The 16515-nt window shown below is 47.9% G+C and overlaps 1 protein-coding gene across 1 annotated transcript; it reads left to right on the plus strand.

The window, feature by feature from the left end:
• The first annotated feature begins 3308 nt into the window (after positions 1-3308).
• Positions 3309-5177, plus strand: ARL11 (ADP ribosylation factor like GTPase 11). Its single transcript, XM_029210423.1, has 2 exons — positions 3309-3415; positions 4206-5177. Exon 2 carries the CDS (start codon positions 4224-4226, stop codon positions 4770-4772), a length of 549 nt encoding a protein of 182 aa, XP_029066256.1. The 5' UTR covers positions 3309-3415; positions 4206-4223; the 3' UTR covers positions 4773-5177.
• The last annotated feature ends 11338 nt before the right edge of the window (positions 5178-16515 follow it).

A 16515-nucleotide genomic window follows, 5' to 3' on the forward strand; every position in this document is an offset into this window, starting at 1 on the left:
GCCGATGCACGGGACATGGGTTCGTGCCCCAGTCCGGGAGGATCCCACATGCCGTGGAGCGGCTGGGCCCGTGAGCCATGGCCGCTGAGCCTGCGCGTCCGGAGCCTGTGCTCCGCAACGGAAGAGGCCACAGCGGTGTGAGGCCCGCGTACCGCAAAAAAACCCCACACAAAACCCCCCAAAAAACAAAAAAAAACCCACCTGATCTTCGAAAAATGCAGTCCTTGGAAACCAGTTACTTACTTGGGTATTGCCGAGTTGAGAAAGTGAGAGACTAGAGAAAGATGAGGCTGTAACAGACAGACAGAAAGCCAGGAAAAGGACGGCTGAAGGAGGAATTTGTCATGCAGCCCAGGAAAAGGACGGCTGGAAGGAGGAATTTGTCAGCGTTTCTCCAGCACTTTCCAGGGGAACAAAGCTCTGATTCTAGCACTTTCTCCCTTTCAACCTAACTGTAGAGAGGAGAAAAGAAAGCCGTCACCAGGCTCTGTTCCATGATAAACAGTCCCTTAAAATCCACCAACTTTCCATTGTTCCCAAACAGCCTGTTGGGACGCAGCTTCCACGGTTGATGTACTCACCTGTGCATCCGCCACCTCTCCCCTCCTCCCACACCTTCTCCAGGTGTGCTGCATGGAAAACTGGTCCCTGACCTTGGGCCGAATAGATCCCATTGGAAATGTAAGAAATAGCATTCTGGCCTATAAATCATTTCTTTGTGAGTGCAGAGAGTATGCCTTGATCCCCTGGGCCTGAATATCTGCCCAAGAATTGGCAAAAAATAGATTTCTAAACTCGTTCTCTGAACCATGGGGCGCTATCCAGTGGCCATCATGGGAAGTCCTAAGTTCTAGGGACAGTAGAGGTGGGGCCCAAGACCCTTGTCTCTCCTGGTATCAGTGAGCCCAGCAGAGACACCCGTCTTTATTATAGTTCTAGAAGCTGCAGTCACAGGCTTACAGAGCTGCATGTCCCTCTCCAACCACGCCTCTGCTTTTGATGGCTCGCCTTTCCTTATTTCACAGTACTAACCTGGGACTAGGTCCCTGATGTGAGTAATTAGTGATGTGCCTTAATTTATGTAATCCTCCCAATAACCCTTCAAGTTAGGTACCATAGTATTATCATCATCTCCATTTTACAGATAAAGAAACAGAGGCACAGAGAAATTCAGGAACATGCATGAGGTGACACAGCAAATAAGTAGTGGAGACCAAGTGTGCCCCCAGATGGTCCCAAACCAAAACCCACTCTGTTACCTTCTGCTCTTCATTGCCTCCCAGGTCAGCGGCCCTTCTATCAGCAGCCCTTCTATAGCTCCCCACACGAGGGTGTCCAGTGAAAAGCTTTCCTCCTTGCTGAGCCAAAGGGATGGGGTTGCAATGTACAGGGGTAATTCGGGCCACACGGCCTCCGGGTAAAACTAGAGCCCCATTCAACGTAATCGTAATCGCTGTTTCCTTGCTTCTCACCTTCTCCAGCTTATAGGGACCTTAGCCCTCAGGAAAGGCTCCTTTATTTCCAGGGGAGACTGGTCAGTGCTCAGGGGTCCTCCCCCTGAATGCCTGTCTAGACCCTAGAGGGCGATGTTTCTCTAAGAGCCTGACTGTCAGTACCAAAGCTGGGCTTCCAGATGGCGTGCATGCTGGCCCTGGGGCCCCAGGCTTCCCTGGCATCCTCAGGGCAGGAGGCAGGGGGAGTGCCTCTCCCTTCACTGTGTCACCTGGGGGCACTTAGCACCCAAGCAGCCTGGTATGGTGCCTCTGAGCCCCTCAAGTCAATGGCTTCTTCAGTCTGCCAGACTCCCTTCTCCCCTGGGCTCAGACAAGGGGAACCAGGGCCAGAGTAGCATCCCTGGCCCCTCAGCCCCCATGCACACCTTATCCTTAGCCTGCTATATCCTTATCCTCTGCCGGCCCCAATCCTCCTACAAAGTCCTGGCAGATTCCTTGCAGGATTCCCACTGATTTGTCAGCCAGGCCTGGACAGGGCTGGGTCACGGCTTCATCTAACTGCCCAGCACATGCGTGAGATGGACAAGCCCCCCTCCAGACAGTCCTTTACCGCTTTGAGGCTGTGCACTTCCTTATAAAATCCAGTTTTAGCAAGAACCCTGCTAAGTCTGTTTAATGAGAATTTCCACCCTTGATATCTGACCAGGTTCCTCATTCTCCACCAACCCCCAGGTAATGTCTGATCACCCTGGCCTGTCTTTAGTGATGACTCTGTTAGGTCAGTTTAGCCAGAACCCCCCTTTCCGATGATGTCTCTTACTAATTTTCCATCCACTGACACCACAGCCCTAGGCTCCTTGGCTATAGATCAACAGGACACAGTGGCGCCCGGGTTTCTGATTTTTTCCCAATCGCTTCCTCCTATTAAAATATAGCAGCCTAATGACAACCGTTACAATAAGGTGTTTGCCATTTGCAAAGCACTTTCTCCATGAGTAACACGACATGATGAAAGAGAAAGAGACGAATTATAAATCTCAGCAAGACCATGAGCAAATAATGTATCCTGTCTGAGCCTGTTTCTCCATTGGTAAGATGAGAGAATCACACGCCCCAGCCTGGTTCTTGACATTGTAATGAAAGAATGTGCCAGAAAGGAGAACTGTCATTGGTTACGAGAACCAAATCACTGGAGCTCCAGGTGCATATCAGAATCTGCTACAGAAACAAGGGCTTCTGACTGGCCAACTTTTTGAAAATTCTATTTTCTGAAGGCATCATTTTTACTGGGAGAAACATAATTACACTGTTCAAGAAAAAAATTTAAGCAATGGGCTTAATCACGCATAGTTCTACCCATTAACACAACTTTTTGATTTTTATGGTTTACCTTCAGTATATATATATATATATATATACCTATTTTGGTTTACCTTCAACATTTAAACCTATTTTTAAAGCATGTTTTAATCCTACTTAGGCAGTTTTTAAGCTCATATGGTTCCAAGCAAATGAAAGAATCTCCAGGCACCAGAAACACACTGAGGCATGAGCTGAAGGAAGAGGTCTGATTCTCAGATTTCTCCACCGAGGGGATCCCAGGATTGTGAGAGGAAGAGCAGGAGATCAGCGGACCACGGCACGGTGCTGAGCTGGGTGCCCTCCCTCCTGCATATGGAGTCTGAACGGCCAAGAACCGGGGAGTCGGCTCTGGGCCTGGCTGGGGGTATCTTTGTGGCACATCCTCAGCAGGACTGCTCTGCTCAGGGAGCCCCGGGGTGAGGGTGGGGCTGCGGAGCCTGTGCCCCGCCCCCAAGCATCTGGGGAAAGGAAGCACAAAAAGGGAGAGCCGGCCACAGTCACTGTACTCGTTTCCCATCTCGCTCTCAGGACTGAGCGCAGCTGCAGGTGGAAGACCACCACAGAGGGGGAGCTTTCGGCCGCAGCCTAATAACACTGAGGTAACTTTAATTTCACTCTTCTACCCCTGGCATGAGGAATGAACAGAGGCTATCTTATTTTCCTCCAGGGGCAGCTGAAATATACTCCCCTGGGTGTGAGATGTCCCTCCCCCTGTTCCAGCTAAGTTTTCCCTGGACTAAGGTGGGAACAGGTCTTAGTCTTAAGATGTGAGATTCTTGAAAAACCTGTGTAATGTCCTGGAGGTAATTTACCTTGGTAAGACACTGGAGGAAACCACTTTGCTCTGAGCCGTACATGTGTCCAAGGTCAACGGTATTTATAAATAGCCACTGTTTACAGGATGCGGCCTGGTCCTGTGGGGGGCGGGGGCCAAAGGAAGCAGAAGTTAACGTGAGCCGACTGCCCTCCTCCATCAGTGCACTGACCCCAAGATAGCTTCCCCTTCGGGGTTTAGGCTTACAGGAGGAAAACAGAGGCTAGAAGCCACAGACCTGCAAGAATTGAAACATCTTTCAGTTTGTCTAACTGGAACTTCGTTGTGCCTCCTTGCTTTAACTACCAAGGAATGTGAGCCCACATTCCGTGTCTTTTAGGGGGAGGCCCTGCCCTCTTCTCTGCAGCGGGCACCCCCCAGAGATAGGTCAGCGGATGCTGACTCACACACCCCTACTTCCCTGCCCTTTCGAAGCCCAGGCCTTTGTTTGAAATATGACACTGTAAAGATACTTTCCTACTTGGGTGTAGAAGCTCCTCTCCCACGTGCCCGCAAGGATTTGTGTTTCTTCTGAAAAGAATGGCTGATGTGTGCACCCGGCCTTTCTCCCCTAGGGTCTGGCAGTGGCCCCCATGGGGTCTGTGAACTCCCGAGGTCACAAGGCAGAAGCCCGGGTGGTGATGATAGGCCTGGACTTGGCCGGCAAGACCACGCTCCTGTACAAACTGAAGGGCGACCAGCGGGTGGAGACCCTGCCCACCGTGGGTTTCAACGTGGAGCCTCTTGAAGCCCCTGGGCACGTGTCTCTGACCCTCTGGGATGTCGGGGGGCAGAGCCAGCTCAGGGCCAGCTGGAAGGACTACCTGGAGGGCACGGACGTCCTCATTTTCGTGCTGGACAGCACAGACGAAGCCCGCTTGCCCGAGGCAGAGGCTGAGCTCACCGAGGCCCTGGCCAACCCCCACCTGGCCAGCGTGCCCCTCCTGGTGCTGGCCAACAAGCAGGAGGCACCCCACGCCCTGCCGCTGCCTGAGATCAGAGACAGGCTGGGCTTGCACAAGTTCCAGGGGCACTGCTGGGAGCTGCAGGGCTGCAGCGCCCTCACCGGAGAGGGGCTTCCCGAGGCCCTGGAGAGCCTGAGGCGCCTCCTGAAATCCCGCAACCACTGTAACTCCAGGTGAGCGCAGGGGGCAGGCTGTGGGGAGAGCCAGAGGCCTTGACCGGGGCAGAGCAGCCTGTCTTCTTCGCTCATGTGGATCGGAAGACCAGCTAATCCTGGAGAATCTCAAATTCAGTTTCTCAAACAAGGAATCCCCCTGCGCTCGGACAGCATATTTTCCTCTTGGGACTTATTGTCACCGGTGTTTGTGTTGAAAATCAACTATTCTTTGAATAATGATACTCTGAGGGAAAAAACAAACCTCAGCATACTTCGTTTAGTAACTCATTACCACGTTTGAACTAAGCAATTGTAATAACAGAAAAAGTGGTTGCAGAATAATTAAGACCTAAATTCACAGAGGGAAAGAGATTTCAAAATCAAATCAGAATATCACCTGGACATGGGCATGATCTTATGAGTGATTTTCCCCGGTAGCCCCTGGGTATGTGCCACCATCACTCTGAGGGCAAGGAGTCAGGGCCAGCAGGATGGAGTCTGCTTCTGCAGGATCTTGGGTTTAGAAGTTCAATGGGGCGCTCAGCCCTGGGCAGAGGCCGGGAGTTCAGGCCTCCCAAAATTGATCCTCTTCTTTGACCCTGATTAACCCTTCTCCAACTTTTGGTTATCCTGTACTGGTCTTTCTCTAAAACCCTTCAGTGTTTTCTTTCTGTTTTCCTTCTCTTTCTCTCTCCTTCAAGCACACAGGTTTCCTTGAAGATCCGATTAATCAATGATTTCATTCATTTATTTATTCACTTTATCAAAAAATATGCCAAGTATTGAATCTGTAGCAAAAGGCAATGAGCTTTAGATATGAAGCTGGACCTCCAGATGGCAGGTGTGAATTTTGAAGATATGTATAACAGCAATGCACCTCTCACTATTAATAGTGAAAGAGAAAGCCGAAGCGTTTTCAGGTGATGTTACCTAAGATCCATGAAGCTCCTGAAATTATCTGCAAAATGTTATGCTTTGGGCCATTTTCCTAGGGAAGAAGATCCATAACTTTTGTCAGACTTTCAAAGGTACCTGTGACTCCCTAAGATAAGAATCACTGATCTGGTCTTATACCTCATTCCACCCAGGAATACTTTCTATACTTTTTAATGGCAAGTAACTTCCATTTGGTACCTATTCTCGTGTTAAACAGCTCTAAATTTGGATATTCCTTCCCATCCTGGGCTACCATCAGCCTCCTTAGAACTCCAGATGGTGGTTCTGCCCTCTCTGCCAATCACTCCAACATCTGAGAGGTCCCTCTACCGAAAGTCTCCCCTTCTAACATCAAGTTAGGTGTGCCTAGTTCTTTCCACCACGTGTCAATCAATGTGTTTCAAGACTTCCTATGTTAGACACAGAAAAGGGCAAAGATGCAAAGACAAAGCAGACTCCAGCCTCATGGTCCTCTAGATGGGGAAGCAGGAGGACATGACTCCCATAAAAAAGGAGAGGTTGGGCTTCCCTGGTGGCGCAGTGGTTGAGAGTCCGCCTGCCGATGCAGGGTATGGGGGTTCATGCCCCGGTCCAGGAAGATCCCATATGCCGCGGAGTGGCTGGGCCCGTGAGCCATGGCCGCTGAGCTTGCGCGTCTGGAGCCTCTGCTCCGCAACGGGAGGGGCCACAACAGTGAGAGGCCCGCGTACCGCAAAAAAAAAAAGAAAAAAGGAGAGGTTGAGAGTTTACTGTTTACTGATCACGTACTGGGGCTGGTTCCGTGCTCAGTGCTCTACAGAGATTATCTCTAATTCTCCCAACTCTGCAAAGTAGGGATCATTCCCATTTTATATAATTAGACACTGAGGCTCAGAGAGGTTGTGACTTGCCTGAGGCACTGCTCTTAAGTGACATTTCTGGAATTCGAAACCAGATATTCTAGCCCTGATGATGCCTGCATTTTTCCACATCATGCTTCTAGAAGGTTGAAGCCAAGGTTGACCTTCAGTAGGCAGATGAGATGGGAGAGCAGCCTAGTCAGAGGGAAGAGACTGCTTGGAGGCATTAGGGAGAGTGTAGGAAGGACAAACAAACCAGAAAGGCTGAAACACAAGGTTGGGGTGAGGGGTGGGATGTATTATAACAGGAAACAAAACTGGAAAGAAAGTTTAGCTCCAAATTAAGGAAGGCTTAGACTTTCATAATCAGGAGTTTGTCTCAGAGAAGTGAAACCATCTGGCTTCCATTTAAGAGGCTAATTTAGTGGCAGTGTGGAGGTGAAATAAAGAGAAGGGGGGACGCTGGGGACGGAAAAGTGGACAGCCCAGCTAGATGCCCATCATGGTCACAGAGGAGAGGAGAGGGAGGCAAGGACATTGAGAGCCATTATTAAAACCAAAGGCTGAGAAAGGAAGAACTTGAAGGTGCTCAAGGTTTTGAGTCTGTGTGGCAGGTGGGATTGGAATGAACTGAGAAGGTGGACACAGGAGGGGCAGGTTGGGAAGGGGCTAGAACCTCTGAACCCTGCTTTTGGAATGCTGGGTCTGAATGTGTTTATAGCTCTTTTCAGACTGTTCCGTTATCTGCAGAGTTTGAGGCACTGAGGACCCTCTGGAGGCATCCGCTGGTTTCTGCTCATGGAGACTCATTTCCTCACATGATTTGTCATTTTTTATTGTGAGCTCATCTTCAGTAGGATTTGTTTTTCCTGTGTGACTCCCGTGTGCTCTGGGTTATGACAGTTTTTACACAGAGTGGTTTCACATTAGCGTCTACCAGGATCCTGGAGGTTTCAATTGGTTTAGACCAAATATTATGTTAGTTTCTCTGTTTGGGGCTCACGGACCTCACAGGTAGTAGGAATTTGAACTCTGTGCTCATTCATGGCACAGGCCCCAGGGATTCGGTTTCTGACAGGCAACTGTTTTTCTTTGCACTCCCAAGATAGACCGTTTGCTTTGGCATGGCTGGCTGAGCTGGCAGGCAGAATTTTCCAATCCCCTTTTAAGAAAGGGGTGCTACTTCAATGCTCTTGCTTTTCTGCTGAGCTCAGATCAAAATTTTCTCTCCTCCAAGCAAGAGTGAGGCCACATCTCCTGTTCCTGTACAGGTGCTATGACCGCAGCCTGGTCCCTCGAGCCTAAATTGGGCTCCTCTAAGATCCCCCTGGACTCCAGGCTTCACTCAACTGCTTCAGCTGTGCTTTCCCTCTTCAACCGGTTTCTGCCACTTGAGGACTTCCTTTTTTTTTTTTTTTTTTGCTCAAGGGCAGCCTACATTAAAACAACTATTTTTGATTATAGTTTACCCAACACTTATGACTCCATAGTGGAAAAGGGTCCATCTGCCATGTCACTAGGTGTCTGCCAGGGTCCCTGGGAAAGGCTGAGCCCACAGAGGTGGCCAGAGAAAGCAGACACAGGGCCCAGAGCCAGTGCCGGGGAGGAGGTGAGGATGCTCCATGGCACACAGGCAGTGGCCTGGCTTTGCCCTCTCCAGTTCTTTCATCCTTCCTTCTCCCATTCCAGTAATGTTGGCTCTGGAAGGAGGGTGAAATCCCATCCTCTTTCAGAAACTTCCCTGAAGACCATGGGGTAGCTGGCCTTGCCTGCCGGGAGCAAGAGTGGCAACGGGACAAAGCTGGCCCGTAGGACTGGGAATTCCACTCCCATGGCCACTGCCAACTGAAGGGGAGGGCAGTCAGGGGCCAGTAGGGTAGCCTCAGCCCTTGCCTCCCCACCCAAGGCAAGCCAGAGCCCGCCAGGGACATGGTGGGGGCAGACGGAGGGGCTTCCCTCCTGCTCTTCTGCTCAGAGAGAAACATACACATATGTACATATACAGGTACTTATATCACAGAGCTACAGCATAGGGAAGCTTAGGAAGAAACAAATCATGCCTTCTGTTTTGTTTTTTAAAAGGTGCTCTCCTTATGAGAGGGGTATTTTGCGTGTTCCAATTCACCCACACCTTTCAGGTCCATCAGCCTCCCGTTAACCCACGAGCGGGAGTGAGGATGTGCATGAGCAGCTGTGGCTGAAAAGCACGAATCTATTTCCTCCTTATATATAAAGGAATCCGGTTTTCTTCTCCGCAAAAACTGTATAGAGTGAGATTTGTTCCACGTTGGAGAGCTGATTACCCCCTTTGAATATGGGTTGAGTTCCTCCCTTTCTGACTCATTGATTCTGAAGATGTTTCTCCTTCCCCTCTTGGATAGAAGCAATCCTTTGGTGAAAGTAAGAACTGCAGGAGTTGGGGTTTAGTTTGGTCCTGCTGAGTTTTGGGTTTCAGCTGTCCATCCTCACAGATTTCCACACTCATCTCCTCCCACTGGGGCTGGGGGAAGCTGTGTTCTTTAAAGTGGGCTAGGCCCCCATCCTCAGCACGTGGTGAGCTGGGACCTTGCCTTCCTTCTCGTTCTCCAGGTTTTTTTTTTAACTAATTAATTATTTTTGGCTGCATTGGGTCTTCATTGCTGCGTGCGGGCCTTCTCTAGTTGCGGCGAGCGGGGGGCTGCTCTTCATTGCAGAGCGTGGGCTTCTCATTGCGGTGGCTTCTCTTGTCGCGGAGCACGGGCTCTAGGCGTGCACGGGCTTCAGTAGTTGTGGCACATGGGCGCAGTAGCTGTGGCTCCCAGGCTCTAGAGCACAGGCTCAGTAGTTGTGGTGCACGGGCTTAGTTGCTCCGCGGCATGTGGGATCTTCCCGGACCAGGGATCAAACCCATGTCCCCAGCACTGGCAGGCGGATTCTTAACCACTGCACCACCAGGGAAGTGTCCGTCCTCCAGGCAGATTTTAGAATGCACGACACCTCAAGTGTCCTGGCTGCAACCTCAGGTGGTACGGTGAGGTCACCTCACAAAAGACTCGTACTTTCCCCAGAACCCACCTGATGCAACTCAACACCAGCGGGGTACTGCTCCCTTCCAGAAGCCCCAGCCCCGAAGATGGACAGAAGCAAGGCAGTCGAGCAATGAGATTGTCCAGGCTGTGCCTCTTGCCGCAGAGCCTGGGTCAAGGTGGGAGAGTCCCTGAGTGAGCGGGAGGTGGGGATCCCATTCCTGCCATTTCTTGGGCCTGAAAGGGCAAATACAGATGAAAAATAAGAGGCTTAGCTCTCCCTGTTGAAAATAAGGGAAGATGCTTCTCCTTCCTCCCTCTTTTTAGAGCATTCACTTGAGAAAACTGGTAACTCTAAGTTCTTTTCTCTGTCTCTTTGAAAGGTATGTAAAGTTTTTAAAAAGCTAACTCAGACTCCTGCCAGCTTTAGGACTGTCTTTCTCAAGGACCAGGGAGCCATCCCTTTGAAATGCCATCATCAAGGGAGATAGGGCCCCTCTCCCATCTCTGTGGGAGGGTGGGAGCCTTGCTCCTTGTTGCAAAACTACCTCCTGTCATAAAGATAGGAGAAGCTGGTTTTTCTTTAGGTTAAAGCCAATTAGGTAACACAGATGGTGACCCCAATTACCAGGCAAATCCAGGATGAACTTGGTGTGAGGACTGGTTATTATTGTTTAGGTAAGGGCCTGTGTCTGCCTGCCTGTACAAAAGGCTGAGATTCCTCTCTGTCTCTGCAGTCCCTTAGCTGATTGCCTGTGATGCACATCGCATTCTGGTGTGATGCTTATTCAATAATAAAACTGTTTTCTTTCTCTCCTACCTTTGTGGAGAAGGTTTGCTGGGTTGGCAGATTTGTTTTTAATTCTCTTTTCCTAACAGATCCCATTGGCCTGGCTCTGTGAGCTCCTGATTGCACCCATGATTAGTAACAAGACATGGGTGAAGAGTAATCACCCCGAATGCCTCCTAGAAGGTTTTGGAGGGCACTTAATTAGGAATGATACCCGTGGCACTCCTCTCCCACAGGATTATGGAAACCTGTGATCAGAATCCTGTGACTGCCTCTGAACTCACCGAGAGAAGCATTTCTCGGTGCACTGAAGTGTTACCCCTGTATTCCCTTCCCACGTGTCTCGTAAAAGCAGTGGCTCAGGAAAAACAAAATAATTTTAGAAAGGAAAAAAGGAGTCTTTTATTGTTACCTCATTGTCTTGATTTCCACTCCTCTGATATATTCACCCCCAAGGAAATCTGGCTATGGAAAAGTATTTAAAAATTTTCCATGAGAAATGGTATTGTTCTGCCTCAGATTTCAAGCTAAAAACCTAATAATGAATCCTTCTCCCTCACCCTGGTCCCCTCCAGCAACTTGGGACCCATGGGCATTTTTGCAGCTTACTTCAAGCATGAAATTACAAACCTAAACTAATTAATTCTCATAAAAGCACTTCCAATTCTTCCAAAAAAAGGAGGCAACATTATTAAAAATTATCTCCGGATTATGAACATGACACCATATCATTTTGCAATTTTTATTCTACCTATTTTTGTATTCCACAAACTTCAATTTCGTATGGCACCAAGCATTGGCTTAGCCTGGAGGAGAAATATAAAGGATTCAGAGAAACATATATAAGGATTTTCAGGGTTATGAAAATTCTTCCATGAGAGAATTGCTACCAAGATGGAGATGCAACCCCATCCTCTGCTCAAGTTGGTGCTGTCTAAACGCGCTTGGCTTGTGCCCACTGGCTTCGAGTCTGGCCTTGAAGTCAGTCAGAACGGACTAGAACAGGAACTCTATAACTCACCAACTGGGCAAATTATTTAACCCAACTACGCCCCAGCCACCTCATCTACAGAATGGGAGTGATAATAGGGGGCACCTCGCAAAGTTCTTATGAGAATTCAGCGAGATAATGTGTTCATCAAGGCAGCTTGTATCTCTTGAGCACCTACTATGTGCTAAACACTGAGCAATGTGCAAGAGCTATAAGGATGGAGGAGATACAGGCACTGTCCCTGCCCTCGACATACAGTCTAGCTTTCAATAAGGGACAGCGGTTAATATTGTCACACTGAAGCACGCTACAAATGCAAATGAAGCAGAGTTCTGGGGGCCCAGGCTTTTCTTGCAGATCCCTCTCCCACCCTCAGAATTCTCCAGACTCAGACTTGTTCTGGGGTGAAGAGGGGGCCAAGGCTGGTGGAAGGGTACAGGGGTTAGGGGTGCAGAGCCCTAGACTGCTCTTCTGATGTCTGAACTCTGGACACTTAGCCTCTACCCTCTTCCCTACCACTTCTATTTAACATCCCCATTCTAGAGCTTCTCCCCTGTCCTTCCCACGCCAAAGCACGTTTAATTCGAGTAGCCAAAGCCCAGAATTAGTATCTCTTCCACGCACTTTAAATGCACCCTCCCCTTGCAAAGGCTGGTGGACTGAATAGACAGACGAATGATTTGAGAAGATGGGGGGTTGAATCCCACCCTCAATTCTATTCCTCTCTGAAATTCAACAGTTACAGATTCATCCCTTGGACTTCGGTTTTTCAAAGAAAATATCCCTAGAAGAAAGGTAGCTGGGATAGTTATTGGCATTGTAATGTGAATGAATTGTCAGGGTCTTTTCAGAAGAGGTTGTGTAAAGGAAGCAAAGCTAAATGTTGAGAACGGCTGAAAGAAGTATAGGAGGTGGGGGAACTTCCCTAGAGGTCCAGTTGTTAAGACTCTGCGCTCCCAATGCAGGGGGCATGGGTTCCATCCCTGATGAGGGAAATGAGATCCCACATGCCTTGTGATGCAGCTAAAAGAAACAAAAGTGTGGTCGCGGAGCCGGGGGCTGCCAAAAAGGAAAGAACCAGACTTCACGATTGCCTGAGGCTGGGATGAACGTGGCCGCCCCCCTCACTGTACACACAGCAAGGACCTACTGTATGCAGAAAGCAGGCCCAGGAGGGAGGGTCTAGGTGTGTGGACCACCATCTTCTCAGGCACTTGGAAAAGGTGGCCTCGAGCCAGGGAGTGCGGAACTAGGGGGCTGGGCCAGGAGCACCCCTTTAGGCTGAGAGTGGGCAGAGAATCATCTGGCCTCTTCTTCCTCCCACCCTCTCATCTCAGTCCAGCGTCTCTATCAGCAGTTGCCTTCCCAGGGCACGGAATAGAGCAGGCAGGTCTGCAGAATGGATCTGGGGTCGGGAGGGGAATGGAAAATGGAAATAAGCGGCCCAAGCTCTTTATTACCGTTCAGTAGAAAGCGCTGAAGTCCAAGGGACGGCCAGCCAGAAGGCGGCTTCAGATTTAACTGGAGAAGCCACTCTCCCTCAAATGTATCCTACACTTCGAGTGGGGCTTCTGAGTTTAAAAGGGCAACATCATGACCCAGACAGAAGAGGATCACAAAACTCCGTGGGCCTAATCCTACCTGGGGAGGAATTCTTTCTTTTAAACCAGGATTCCAGACTCTTCAAGCAAGTCATTCGCAAAGGTGCCCCCTTCTACCACTGTGAAGACAGGATCAAGTTCTCTAGGTCGATCTGGTGATCCCTAGGAATCAAGAGCTCTGGGTGGTGGGGCGAGAAGCCTGCTGGCTGTTTGGTGCTGACACAGTCATGGGCCACAGCTTCTTACACAAGCTTCAGGGTGGCTCCACCACAAACCCTTCCTTCCCCTCTGCCAGTGATGGTGACTCAGGAGATTCCGGAAAGGAGCTCATGGAACACTCAACCAGCAGGTTTATCCTGAGGTGCTTCTCAGCATTTTCTAGATAGAACATTAGGAGCTGGTTCCGATCTAAGAAGCCTGGCGTTCACTCCCCTGGCTCTGCCTGCAACACTCTGTGAGTTCAGGCTAGAATATGATGAATGTACTGAAGGGGGGCTTTAGGAGAGACAAAGAAAGAAAGAAAGCTGTTGAGACTTGTGGTTTAATGTTGTGAAATGCACACATACATGTAACTCTACTAACTCCCCAAACCTGACTGGAGGGACAGTAAAGGGATTTTTTTAAAAAAGGCCAAACCCCACAAGGAAAAAGAAAGCCGAAGTGCATATAGCAGGCTTGAGATAGCACTAAAATTACAGAAGATACAAAGAGACCTCACAGATCAGAGAAAGTAGAAACCTAAGTTGGTGGGGGCTGGGAGGTGTGTGTGTGTGTGTGTGTGTGTGTGTGTGTGTGTGTGTGTGTGTAGTCAAAGGACTTAACTCTGTATCGGGCACTGGTCTAAATGTTGAAGGTGTGTTAGCTTACGTAATCCCCCAACAATGTGAAAGTTTGTAACCTGATTTTGCGGGTGAGGCATAGAGAAGTTAAATAACTTGTCCCAGGTCACACGGCAGAATGTGAACCTCTGCAGGGGTGTGGCCCACAAACCATGCTCTACACAGCCTCACCGTGATTAGCAAGCCCTTCTGACCCAAACCCCAGGGGATCTCAGGACTTGGGATATCAAGCAGCAACAAAGTGGGGCAGGAAACAGAACTGGTGGAAAGTCTGTATGAAGAGACATACTCTCAGGCTCCTTCCCCTATTTTACTCAGCCCAGGCGACTGCCCCTCTGCTCCCTGGTAGGATACCTTCAGTTTATTCTCTGGAGGCATTGCCCAGTTGAGGATGGGGTGAGACATCCATGAAAAAGTTCTGTCAAAGTCTGTGAACTGACTGGAGAGGCTGCCTGGACCCCTTCTCCATTCAGCTCGCAGGGGCTGGCCGTGAGGTTTACACACTGAGGCAGGCACTGGGAGCCCCTCTCCGGGAACTGACTGGCTGGAGAGAAGACACACAACACTGACATGTGAAGGTCTCTGGATGAAACAGTTGCCTCACCAGTTGAGGAGCCCTTCCTGCCCATGTACCAGGACTCACACAAACTTCTAGCAGCTTTTTGGTATCTCCCTCCTTCCTCCACCTACATTTTTATCACGGAAAAATGTAAACATATAGAAAAATTTTAAAAATACTATAATGAACACCCATATACCCACCTCTTAAGTTCTACAATTGTTAATATTTTAACATATATGCTTTATCTTTAGATAAAGATCTTTATCTTTAGTATTTTCTGAACCATTTGAAAATGACTGCAGACATTATGATATTTCACCTCTACATATTTCAGTATCTCTATTCAAAGAATAAGGATCTTATATAACCCAAATGCATCACACCTAAGAAAATTTAAAATAGCTTCCAGGGCTTCCCTGGTGACGCCTGCCGATGCAGGGGACACTGGTTCGTGCGCCAGTCAGGGAAGATCCCACATGCCGTGGAGCGGCTGGGCCCGTGAGCCATGACCACTGAGCCTGTGCGTCCGGGGCCTGTGCTCCACAACGGGAGAGGCCACAACAGTGAGAGGCCCGCGTACCACAAAAAAAAAAAAAAAAAAAAAAAATAGCTTCCAAATATATTCTAATATTAAATCCATTTAAAATTCAAAATCCATTCAATCCATTCAAATTTCCCCCACTGTCCCTAGAATCTCATTGCATTCGGTTATTACGTCTCTTCATTCTCCTTCCTAGAACAGTCCTCTTTCCTTTTGTTTGCCCCACAATGTTGACTTTTTGAAGGGACCAGGCCATTAACTGAAGAAGTGTCTCACAGCTGATTTGTCTGATTGGGTCTTGTGTCATTGAACTTGTCCCCACATCTCTTGTAAATCCTGTCAAGTGGAAGTTAGATCTAAAGGTGTGATTAGATTCAGATCAGATGTTTTTGGTAAGACACATAGGTGACATTCTCTACTTCATGCTGCATCTTATCAGGAGACAACGGCTGCTTATCTCACTAGTGGGGAAGCAAAGCTCCACCTCTTGGTAAAGGCAGTGGCTGCTGGATCACTCCAACGTGAAGGGACCTTGGGTAATACCTGACTCAGTGTGAATATCCTGCTCAACGCCTTGCAGGAACAGACAATAAAGGATGACAGGACATCTGAGAAAAAGTCTCCAACATAAGAGAGAGAGACAAAAACAAGCAGGAAAAAAACAACTCAGAGGAAAGAGTGATCACTGCAGGAAGCAAAAGAAAACTTCCCCCAAATGGCAAATCTCCTTAGAAATAAGGGAAAATATCACAGCCATGAAGCTAGATGGCTATAAAAAATATTTAGAAAGCAAGAAAGAGCTCTTGGAAATCTCCACTGAAAAATCTAGTACAAAGTTGGAAGATAAAGTAGAAACAAAAGTCTCCTAAAAAGTAGAATAAAAAGATTAAGGATGAAAAATTGGAAATTAAAACATAAGAAAACTAGAGGATTAGTCCAAAAGTTTTGCATCAGAATAATGGGTATCCCACAAAAAAAAAAAAAAAAAGAGAGAAGGGAAAAGTAGAGGGGGTGAATTATCAGATAAATAAATAAAATATGAACATTTCCCCAAAACACATGAGTTTCCAGCTTGAAAGGGTCTATGGAGTACCCAATACAAATGCATGTTATAAAGATAAACAAAAAGCACAATATTGTAAAATTTCAGAACATCCTAAAAAAGAAAAATGGGTCACTATGAAAGGTCAAGAATGAGGCTACTATTAAACTTCTTAATAGTAATACTGAAATCCAAAGGATAACAGAGCAAAGCCTTCAAAATTCAGAGGGCAATCTGAACAATAAAATTGTACTATAACCTCTAGAATAAAATAAATATCTGTGAGTCCATTCTGATACAAGTAAATAAATGAATGACTAAGTACATGGAGGAGAAGGGACAGCTCTATCTTACAAAAGAATTTCATTAATAAATGTAAAAGAAATGAGAGAAATAGAAAATTATCATTAAGAACATTACAGTAATAATTGTAGGCAAGATTCACCAATGGATGCTAAAATTTGTAGGTGAAAGTTTGAGGATAAACAAGATATTTGCATAGTCTTAAATGATGTCTACCAATATATTTACTCATTATAAAAGGAAAAATGGTAACGTGACAGTGAGAAGCCTGGCATAAACTGCTTAGCCAAGTGATCAGGATGAACACCCTGAGTAG

This window comes from Monodon monoceros, unplaced genomic scaffold, assembly GCF_005190385.1.
Source record: "Monodon monoceros isolate NGI ecotype Baffin Bay Population unplaced genomic scaffold, NGI_Narwhal_1 Super_Scaffold_8, whole genome shotgun sequence".
Taxonomy (NCBI): Eukaryota; Metazoa; Chordata; class Mammalia; order Artiodactyla; family Monodontidae; genus Monodon; species Monodon monoceros.

Excerpts from the sequence above, each read along its gene's own strand:
- ARL11 (XM_029210423.1), top strand. The coding sequence starts at position 4,224 with ATGGGGTCTGTGAACTCCCGAGGTCACAAGGCAGAAGCCCGGGTGGTG.